This window comes from Sebastes umbrosus, chromosome 6 (genome assembly GCF_015220745.1).
Source record: "Sebastes umbrosus isolate fSebUmb1 chromosome 6, fSebUmb1.pri, whole genome shotgun sequence".
NCBI lineage: Eukaryota > Metazoa > Chordata > Actinopteri > Perciformes > Sebastidae > Sebastes > Sebastes umbrosus.
The window spans coordinates 22,370,308-22,381,783 of record NC_051274.1 but is presented as its reverse complement, the minus strand read 5'-3'; the positions used below and the strand labels follow the sequence as shown (position 1 = coordinate 22,381,783).

General features: G+C 39.7%; 1 protein-coding gene across 1 annotated transcript; it reads right to left on the bottom strand.

The window, feature by feature from the left end:
* Positions 1-69: 69 nt before the first annotated feature.
* On the bottom strand, positions 70-10,850 carry si:dkey-21c19.3 (sentrin-specific protease 1). The gene is made up of 18 exons (XM_037772563.1): positions 10,148-10,850; positions 8,263-8,321; positions 7,500-7,687; positions 7,334-7,409; positions 7,035-7,227; positions 6,777-6,912; positions 6,569-6,687; positions 5,618-5,898; positions 5,424-5,487; positions 4,702-4,740; positions 4,521-4,605; positions 4,271-4,411; positions 3,990-4,118; positions 3,574-3,777; positions 3,402-3,481; positions 3,186-3,270; positions 1,275-1,370; positions 70-1,191 (listed from the first exon to the last, which is right to left on the bottom strand). Exons 1-18 carry the CDS (start codon positions 10,303-10,305, stop codon positions 1,129-1,131), a joined length of 2,196 nt encoding a protein of 731 aa, XP_037628491.1. The 5' UTR covers positions 10,306-10,850; the 3' UTR covers positions 70-1,128.
* Between the last annotated feature and the right edge of the window lie 626 nt (positions 10,851-11,476).

Below are 11,476 nucleotides of genomic sequence, written 5' to 3'. Positions count from 1 at the left end.
TTCAAAGTGGTTTGTGTGCTTCTTGTGGGACCATTTGCAGGTTTGAGATAAAACAAGCCAAGACACGTCCAGGTTCTTTCATGTTTATCAAATTATCAAATGTGGCAGTTGTTTTTTTTTTATATCAAATCCAATTGATTTTGAGGTATTACACAAAGAACAGTCACAATACATGAGCATGTATTTCTAAAACAGACTTCAATCTAGATAAAAAATAGATACGAAATACGTAAAGAAAAAGTATATTACACTGTTCAAGAGGCTGTATATGTTTTAAGTATGTACAAAGTTGAAAATATATTGAATATGCCCAAAAGTTGCTGTAAAAGAAAGAGACTCTGAAATACATAAAATAGACTTTGAACCTTAATTTACAATCTTTTATCAAGACTAACAAGGTTTTTATCCTGCTGTTTTATGGTGTAACTAAGACTTTCAGTACACTTGCAAATACGTGGCAAGGTAAAACTTTCTATTTTCATTTTAAATCATACTCTGAGGCAATATTTCAAGACCTTCGTGCCTTTTAATCAAACAAAATACAAAAATAGTTGTTTTAGGTGAAATGTTCATATTATGGAGAAAAAAAACAAGTCTCATCGTCCAAACACAAAGAGACAGATTTTTAAGACAATTCAAATTTCAGTTTTTATGGTAAAGTCCATTTTCTTTTGAACGTACCATGAGTATCAAACATTGATATCGACACCAAAATGTATTACTGTCGTTATAAAACGATGCGGCTCATCTCCCTGTAAGTCGAAAAAATGTAAACTTCGTATGTCTGCATCAGACTGAACATTGCGGCTCAGAGTATGGTTTGAAAGTCAGCACAAGGGCAATACAAAACACGCAGTGTTTCAGCTGCTATACTCCATGGCTTCACCAAAAAACAACAAAGTGGAGTAGAGGACTGGGAGGCAGTGCGTGGTGCTCCAGCGACGTCCCATCAGCTGAGAGCTTGATTGACGGTAGAGCTGGTTCCTGATCTGATGAGCTGGTGTGCAAGTCTTTCCCAGAACAGGACTACTGGAAGTGGATCCTGCTGTTGAACGTAGCTCAGCCATCGTTACGACTCGTATTTCCAACATCGCGAGCCGACTACACAAGTTCACAACCACACTGATATCACAACAGTTTATGGTTCACTATCTCCCAAACCATCCTTCTTCTGAAGTAGGGCATTTGGTTCTGTGAAGAAAAAGAGAGGTCACGTAAGACATTTTTCGGCCACCGTCATGATGCTTACCAGATAAATCTTTGTTTGTGATTACCTGTGTGAATGTGATTGGCTTGTCTTTGGTAATGTAATCTGCATATTTGCATGTGAACATTCCACAGTCGCTACCATTCATCTGCTGTGGGATTTCCTGAGAGCAAAGGAAGAATAAACACGTTATTGGACATTTAACAATGCAAAATGATTATCTGTATAAGTTGGACAGGATATTTTATAAATAACAATGATTAACTAATTACTATACCAACTGCTAAGTTTTTTAGAGCTGCAACGATCAATCGTTTAGTTGTCAACTATTAAATCAATCAAGAAATATATTTAAATAAAATATATTAAATGTGAATATTTTCTGGTTTCTTAACTCCTCTATGACAGCAAACTAAAAATCTTTGACTTGTGGACAAAACAAGACATTTGAGGATGTTATCTTGAGCTTTGGGAAGCAGTGATCAATATTTTTTAACCATTTTCTGGCATTTCATAGACCAAACAACTAATCGATTTTCTCGAGAAAATAAACAACAGATTAATTGCCATTGAAAATAATTGTTATCTGCAGCCCTAATGAGTTTGATCTGAAAATTCACTTTCTACCATGTTTTGGTATCATTTGTTTACCAAGACAAGCATCCAGCATCATGAGACATTTTGTTCTTGACAATGCAATAGCATTATTAATATAATTAACACAATGTATAGTATAGTTTATCTTCATTCGATATTTCATATGTATCCCTGCTCCAATGATCTAGCCTCACTTGTGAATGTGCAAAAGAAAAGTCACAGTAAGACAATGCAACACAATAATACTGTTCTTTTTAATGAGAAACAATAAATTACTGAATTCAAGATAAGCCTACAGGCTGGGCTGCTCCTTAAATACAACCAGCAACCAGTGAACTAAGACTATTTCCACAGGTGCATCGTTTTGAAGCTAGGAGACGTGCTGCTTCCCGATATTGGCCACTTGATGGATGTGCCAGTGAAACAAAGTAGGCTGTATGCCAGCGGATGATTTATAGGCTTTTCCTTTCTATGTAGTGGTGGAGGGAGGCTTTCCCCTCTTCACAAGCCCCGTTATTTGTCAAACTCACTACTAGCTACCAAGAACGTAGTAACGGCTTTACACAAAACTTGGAGGGGGTTTTACATGTAGCTGATGCAATCTACTCCTGTGAATACTGCATGACTACAAAAGGTGGTGCAAATGAAATAAAGGAAGGTGTCTATTTGCACCCGGGTGTGAATAGTCACACGGCAGCTATTTGGCTATTTACATCCGGCTATAGTAGTAGTGATATAAAGAGTGACAAAGCACATGCAAGGAGTAGGTCTTGCTGGCTGAATGGGTCAAACTCAGAACTAACACCCTGAAGACCAGGATTCAAATCCCCCGAGAAGCCTACTTTTCACTTAGTTGATTTATTTTCTGTTTTTTTTTAAGTTATTATTTTCTGGTTTAGACAACAAAACTACATGGTTAGGTTTAGGAAAAATATACATACAGTACTTATACACATACAGTATCTAATGTGTGCCGAAGTCTGGCACAAATAGCATTGTTTGCTTGTCTCAGCCATGCTATATACACCTGGGTGTAAGCCACAGTGGCTATTCCGCCCTGGGTGCGAATAGTATTGATGGCTACTGACACCTGGGTGCTAACCATGAGCATGAAATGCCATGAAATAACTGTGAAATGTAAACAAAACCATACCATGAATATTAAGACTGATTAACAATGCTGCTGCAGTCCAGCACGAACCAGAACACGTTTTACAAGGATGCAGCACTACTTGCTACAAGAACTACAACCTGGAACTTTCTGCTGATAATGGAAACCTATCCCGAAATTCCTAAACACATTCCGTTTGATGACACATCATGGCACAACAATGAAAACAGACTACTTAATGCTCTCCACTCTCCTGTGTTTAGGACTTACATGGCGCTTTTTGCTGTGCAGAGTCCAGCCTGAGGTATCCAGTTCTTTGCCCTTCTTGTCCTTACTTTCGTGTCGCAGGTAGTCACTGGGGAAACAAAAATGAATTACTTTCTTTACACTTTCATGGCTCATAAAAGTCTATTTTCAGGAGTTACATTGAGCTCTCCAAATACATATCCCATTCAACAAGCAAACATATCTGAAACTGAAACTTACTACAATATTCTGCATGCTTCATCATTGTTTCCTCCCATGGAATCAAAGTACATTATGGCCTTTTTGCGGAAATCCACCACCTGAGAGAAAGAGTTGCACAATAAGAAAAAATTGCAATACAATTCCCAAGATTGTTACTTCTGGCTTTGCAGTTGTGCTCATTGTGACTTACAGAGAGGCACCAGTGCACCCCCAAGTGGACAGGAACCAGCAGGATGTCTTTAGAAAAGATGTCCATCTTTTTGGTCCAGCGGCGGACAGCAGAGTAGCCGCTGCTTCGCAGCTTGGGGTAGAAAAACGTGTTGAACGTATTGGCTGATGGCAGTTTGGGGTCCTTGCTGCGCTCCACCAGCAGGTTCATGTAAAAGTTAATCACCTGAGAGATTAAGGAGGGAGAGCTTCAATTAACCCCAGCACAACTGTATGGCTCAGTTGTGCAGCAATTATTGCATGCAGAATATAATCATGTATCTTTTGGAATATTACGATGTATGCATAAACAAATGAAGAGTGTGTCCATCTGGTGTGAAATGAATGCCTGCTGATCATGCACACACAAATCTGACCTTGAGGATAATGTGTACTCACCTCATCATTGAGCCAGTTGAGGTTGCTGAGGGTCTGCAGGTCTTTGCGTGTGAGGCTGAGACCAAAACCTTCACTTAAAACTTCATGGTTACCTCCTCTCAGTGCCCTGTCCACCTCAGCTTCCATTTCCTTAACAGAAAGAGACACCATGTGAAAAAACAGGAAATAAGAAATTCAGAAATACATAATCTTCTAAGTGAGAGCAAGTCTATTGCTGGTTCATCTAAGTAAATTCTAAGCATGGTAAACCCTGCATACTCATTAAGACACAATGACCACACCTTTGTGAGTTCAGGGAATTCTGGTTTCTCTTCCAAAGGCTTCGTTTCCTCTATCACAAGAGTCAAAGGAACCTCCTTCTCCAAAGGAACTCGAACGTGGACCTCCACATCTGGGCTGCGTTGCCCCTCTTCAGACAGGCGCTGGGAACCAGTAACAACATGACACAGGTTAGTGGGATAATAAAAGGTCGGGAAACAGCGGATACGATAAAACTGAATCTGAAAGAAGGCTTCAGTGTTGCACATTCACCTGTCGCAGCAGCTGGGCTGCCAGGGCCTCCTGCTCTTCAATCTGTCTCCGTCTTTCTCTCGCCCGGGAGTCATACATACTAGTCCTACAGTGACAAAAGATACATGTTTTCCTCTGTTCAAACATAATATCAGTGAATAATGGATCAAGTATATAATTAAATACATTAGAGTGTACTTACAATTCTTTGATCCATAACTCGGCTTGGAAACATGGCACACTGTACAGACAGAGAAATCAGTTATTGTGTATACAAATAAGACACTTGAGTTGACTCGAAGCTTTGATGACACAAGTCATTGTTTTTACTCCAGCAAGTGTCACAGACTTAAAGGGTAACTTCGGTATTTTTCAGCCTGGACCCCATTTTCCCATGTTTTTGTGTTTAACAGACTAATAGGACAAAAAAGCTGTGGAGTACGCACATCCGAAAGGTTTTTTCAGGTGCTGGATCAACACAAGGCAAAAAAATCAGATAACAATCTGAGCCTGTCAGTGGCAAAAACAAGCACTTTTAGTGAACGCAACGCTGCTCTCTTGCCGACTTAGCTCATTTCGAGTCTGCCAGTTACAGCGTTATCCCTCAATACTGGACCAATTTCAAAAATTGTTTGTCTATAAGTCAGTTTGCCACAAAAACATGGGAAAATACGATCCAGGTTGAAAAATACCAAAATTACCCTTTAACCTGGTGTGTCCAAATAATAAATTCAATTTAAATTCAGAATTAAAGTAACAGCATCCAACATGAAAAGTTAAGACGTCTACATCTTTGACCATGCTTGTATTTGTAACGTTTGATCATATTACACATTGCATTACTATTAACTACGGTGAAATGTAGTTTGTGAAGAAACAATGTCAGGAACAAAATAACAACAGTGAGTGAAAACAAATACTAACCTTGAGCCGTCTTTCTTTTTACCCTTTTGCTCATTTACAATAATTACAGAGTCAGTATCATGAGCTGCAAGGAAAGACAAGGAGATTACAACCAAAGAAGAAATACAGGAGTAATTTACTTATGATATCCCATTTCATGATGCCTATATTTCCATTAAGTGCACACACACACAGAAGTGGGGGAGACTTTTTACCTGATGATTGTGTGTCCTGAGAAGAGTTATCCTGCAGAGCGGATGGGGAAGGAACTGATGTGAGAGTAGCTGCTCTGCTGGTGCTGGGGTCCGTGTCCAGGGTCCACATCTGGATCCCTGGCCTGCTGGAGGCCCCCAGTGGGCTGGGGATGTTGCTGGAGCTCTGGCTGGACATGCCCCTGGGGCTGGGGGGGCTGCTGGGTCCCTCTGAAGCCTCTACTGCTGACCCAGTAGGCGAAGAGAACTGTAGCAGTCTGCGGCTGGTGGTCAGGAAGCTGGTGCTGATGAGAAAGTGACAGGGGTAAGCAGATGAGGGAGCAGACACTATGTAGATACAGTCCAGAACAGTCAATGTGATAAAGGATAAACATAGAACTATTAAATGTATTTATTGGGCGCCTGGGTTAGCTCAGTTGGTAGAGCGGGCGCCCATGTAACAAGGCTTGGTCCTGACCGCGGCGGCCCGGGTTCGAATCCAGCCAGTGGCCCTTTCCGCATCCACTCTCTCTCTCCCCCCTTTCCAAGACTCTATCCACTGTCCTCTCAATAAAAATGGAAAATGCCCCCAAAAAAATAACTTTAAAAAAAAAAAAAAAAAAAAATGTATTTATTATTATATAAATGTAGGGAGAGTTTGTGACTTCGGTGAAGATGGATACTGACTGGTAGTTGTATTCCTTGCAAGCCAGTTCCAACTACAAAGCACACATGCAACTACCAGTGAGTATCCCTAAATAACTTCCAGGCTACACAGAGTGAGCAACTGACACAAAAACTAGAGTTTTGGATAAAGTACCACTGTTGATCTTATATGCTTTTGGAGCCCCCCACTGGCCTGTGACTGACAGAACTATTTCCTCTCTGCTCCCCTACTCTATATTCCTTTACATATTTCTTTAACAGTTTGAATATAGCATTGTCAAAGTCTACTGTATTTGTATGGATACGTACAAATCTCTGTGTGACCTCACGATGGCGTGTGAGCTGCCGTTGTGTAGGAAAGATGACTGACCACCAGAGACCATGGTCAGAAGCTGCCTGTAGGCCTCCTTCTCCTCTTCACAGACAGACTGGACAAACACAGAGGAGAACCATGAGATCAAACGAAAAAAATGCAGCAACTGAGTTAAAAAGAATCAAATTTGTCCTGATGTCTGACCTGCTGTGCTGTGCAGCGGGGCCTGACATTGTGCATGCGCCCGGATGAGGAGCTGTGTGTTGGGCTCTGCACCACTTTGATGGGAAATGTTTTCTCATACATGCTGGTGCAGGAGCTGCTTGCCACTCCACTAAAACTGCAGACACAAAATGACGGTGTGGTAATCAAAACATCATCAACTGACAATACACATCATAAAACAAAAAGCAACTATTGAAATGGGAAAGTTTTTCTCTAGAGGTAAAAACCAAGGAATACCTTGGTGTTCCACACGGTCGGAGGTTTAGGGGCCTGCCTAGCCGTGGAGAGGGGTGCAATTTTGGGGTGATGGAGGGTGGCAAGTTGACTGAGTGCCCATTTGTTTTTGGCACTTCACGATGTGTAGGACTCATACACACTTGTCGCCTACAGACTTTTGATCCCATAACGGTTTTCTCATTGCGCAACCATTCTAGAGTTGGGAAAAAAAACAGTACAATAATTAACTTCTTTCCAAGAGCTTAAAGCCCACACAAACCTTAGCAACCTTGATGCAAACGCTTACGTGATAATCTTACCTGTTTTGGATGTTTTCCACTCCAAAGTTGTCGAGGGAGCAGCGAACGTCTCATCCAGACAGTTCCTTTCAATAACCTTAAACCAAACACATATATGGCATGTTTGAATAAAGAAAAACAATGTTTTGACATCTCTACAATCAGGCCTCAAACATTCATTCCTTACCGGCATCCCAGCCCAGACTGCTGCTGACGTTGAGGGCTGTGGCGGGGGTTCTCCAGGTGGAGGACCAGGGGAGGCAGGAAGTATATTTCTCAAGGTAGGGGTCACATTGTTCCTCATCCATGTAGCCACACTGGAGCTGTGACTCTTAACCCCTTCAGCTGCAACTTTGACTGTGTCAATGAGATCTCCTAGAGACATTTGAAACAGACAGACAAGATTGTAAGTGACTGAGTAGCTACAGTATATCGTCACATATACTTGTCACCATCAACGACACAGCGGTGGAGAGGCCCAGCAGAGACTGTACGCTCTGAGGCACTTAAGGACTTTTAGACTGAAAGGGTGACCCAGGGGTGCCTCAGGAAGTCCCTGAGGGTCATTAAGGACAACACACACCCCCACAACAGCCTGTTCTCCCTCCTACCCTTTGGTAGAAGACACAGGACCCCCAGGACTCTCACCAGCAGACTGAGGAACGTTTTTCCCCCCCAGGCCATCAGACTTTTAAATAGATAATTCATACGACACCTTCTCATACAAAAATATATATCTTATACTGTATATACAGTATAAGTTCTTAATGTATATGTTCTTAATATGTCCTTGTACAAAGTATTTCCTTTTATAATTGTAATATAACTTATTATTTTAATGGAGCTTCCCAGCAAAAAGCATTTCACACGATTGTACCTGTATAACCGGCGTGACAATAAACATCTTGAATCTTGAACCATAATAAGTAACAAAGTGAGTGACTACTTACCCATTCGAGATTTCTTTATGATTGAGCCATCTTGGTGGATGTTATGTCCATCTTCCAAACTTAAAGGGGGAAAAAAAACAGATTGATGCTATACATACATTGATAACATTTCGACAAAAATCAACAATTTCTTCACACATTGTCTTCAATTAAGAGATGTGCAAAATATCTGATACAACAAACAATTAAACAAGTAATTCAAGCTTTGGTTTTATCTCATCTGGATTATGGCTCAGCAGTGTGGTCCAATACTTCACTCTGTATCTTTTATATCTCTATTTATTGTTTTTATAATTTGTGTATACCTTTATACCTCTCCTGTGTTTCACTCTGTTTGCTGATGTTGCTGCTTTGACACCTGAATTTCCCTCCAGGGATTAATAAAGGTTCATCTTATCTTATCTTATCTTATCTTATCTTAGTGTGAATGTGTATTTCTATTTTCTTTGTGTTTTTGTTATTTAAGCTTTGTCTGTTGTTTTTGTTTTATTTACAGTTGACGTGTATTACGATGTGTTATGTTAGTGTATGATGAGTAGTATGAGGACTTTAAGAACTTTAAACATGCACTTCTGCAACAATCTTGGACTCTAACCACTGGCGCACTTTACACTTACTTTACACTATACATCCTATATACCACTTTAAAGACTGCACATATGTACATATTACATTTATTTATTGTACATACTACATTTACTTATTAACGGACTGCAAACACTATGTTCAGCCATTCACTCTGTATCTTTTATATCTCTATTTATTGTTTTTATAATTTGTGTATACCTTTTACCTCTCCTGTGTTTCACTCTGTTTGCTGATGTTGCTGCTTTGACACCTGAATTTCCCTCCAGGGATTAATAAAGGTTCATTTTTATCTTATCTTATCTTAGTGTGAATGTGTATTTTAGTATTGTCACCATGTAAAATATGTGGACCCCCAGGAAGAATAGCTGCAGCTATGCAAAAGCTAATGGGGATCTTAATAAACAAAAAAACACAAAACAATGTTATAATTATGTTAGTGTATTATGATGAGTAGAATGAATGTGTATTATTGTATTGTCACCATGTAAACTATGTGGACCCCCAGGAAGAATAGCTGCTGGGGATCTTAATAAACAAACAAAAAAAACACATGGTTGAAACGTGAAATAACCCGGTGAGGCAATGAATGAATGGCTCCTCCACAGTAGCGTTACACAGACTCATAACAACAACAACTTCAAAGCACATTGTCTGTAATAAGAGATGTGCAAAATATGACACAACAAACAATTAAACAAGTAATTCAAGCTTTGGTTTTATCTCATCTGGATTATTGCTCAGCAGTCTGGTCCAATACTTCACTCTGTATCTTTTATATCTCTATTATTGTTTATATATATTTTGTATACCTTTTACTTCTCCTGTGTTTCACTCTGTTTGCTGATGTTGCGGCTTTGACACCTGAATTTCCTATTTTTCCTGATAATATCTTATCTTAGTGTGAATGTGTATTTTAGTATTGTCACCATGTAAACTATGTGGACCCCCAGGAAGAATAGCTGCAGCTATGCAAAAGCTGCTGGGGATCTTAATAAACAAAAAAACACAAAACATTGTTATAATTATGTTAGTGTATGATGAGTAGTGTGAATGTGTATTTTAGTATTGTCACCATGTAAACTATGTGGACCCCCTGGAAGAATAGCTGCTGGGGATCTTAATAAACAAACAAAAAAAACACATGGTTGAAACGTGAAATAACCCGGTGAGGCAATGAATGAATGGCTCCTCCACAGTAGCGTTACACAGACTCATAACAACAACTTCAAAGCACATTGTGGGTCGGTCTGTAACTTCTGGTTACACAAGGGAATAAATGCTTTTAACAGTTTCATACCATTCAATCGGTCTTTTCCTGCTGATCGGACCATCTCCCTGTGCTGCTCGGTGTGCATCCTCCTCCTCCTCCTCCGCAGCTGCAGCAGCTGGTGGTGGTACACCGTTGCGAAGATTGGCAAAGCTTGTTTCTATCCATTCATAGATTTTATTCAACATGGCTCAAAAAGTTTGTAGAAAACAACGCTAGCTGGTTTTTAGAAGATCAAATCGCTGTAAGAAGCTACTTTCACCTGTCACTATATAGTCAAACCAAATGAAGCTAATGTGCTTCATTCGACTATTCGGCTCCTTCAAAGGCTAAACCTCCTCACCTTTATCATGTTACTCTCTCAGGAACCGAGCTAACCGCTAGCTGCTCACCTGAGAATGAGCTAGTTTGTCTTTAGCTAGCACGCTATGCTAACTACCTTAGCTTGTTGCTAGCTAGCTAACACGAGCTAATTTATGGTTTAAGTGTGTTTAAACTCCCACAAGTCGCAACCAACGCGTTCGGATAAACGGTTATCATGTTGAGTTACACCCTGACTCATTTATATCTCCTTAACGTGACTTTAAATTGCATATAAAACTCGTTGAAGAGTATTATCTCCCGCTTCTTCCTCATTCAAAACCACAACATGGCTGCAGCAGAGGGACGTTCGAGCCATCGCTCGTTGTGATTGGCTGACTGGATGCTGTACATTCCAGTGTACTCGACAGCTATTGGTTGATTGCAGACTGTGAGGAGACTATTTAATACTACGTCACACACCCGCCGGGCAGATTGACTTCTTGAACACATGTACTGTAGACCACGCGCACGCGTTTATTTAGCTTTAGTCAGGCCATCTGTCTGCCGATCTGGTCTTCTCTGATTTTATACTTTTAAATTTGAATGAAATAATCCAGTTGTATGCCAAACACATATAGGTCACAAAGTGTGTTCTCAGATTCATTATCATTAGGTCATTTATAATGCACACACTTTAATAACCGACTATCAAAAAGTAAGCACAACTAGATAGATAGATAGATAGATAGATAGTAACTTTTTATTATTATTATTATTGTTATTATTTATTTTTCTTAATTTTATTTCAATTTTGAATGTTGAAGTTGTTTTCTCTAGTGTACTTAATGAGTTTGTCTATAAGCTCATCTACTTAAAAATTGGTTTATAAACTATTGTAATTACGAACTGTAAATTGCATATATGAAAACAACCTTGAAAAAAGGGAAACAATTAAGTATATAAACAAAATAGATAGATAGATAGAACTTCATTGATCCCGAGGGAAATTCAACTTTCCAGCATCACAGTTCCATAGTGCAAAACATGTTAGTAAAA

Bases quoted from the DNA above. Each gene is read 5' to 3' on its own strand.
- si:dkey-21c19.3 (XM_037772563.1), bottom strand. From the start codon at position 10,305: ATGTTGAATAAAATCTATGAATGGATAGAAACAAGCTTTGCCAATCTT. The intron at 6,913-7,034 runs GTATTCCTTGGT...TTGTGTCTGCAG, and splicing joins CGACCGTGTGGAACACCAAG to TTTTAGTGGAGTGGCAAGCA. The intron at 5,488-5,617 runs GTAAAAAGTCTC...CTTTCCTTGCAG, and splicing joins TCAGGACACACAATCATCAG to CTCATGATACTGACTCTGTA.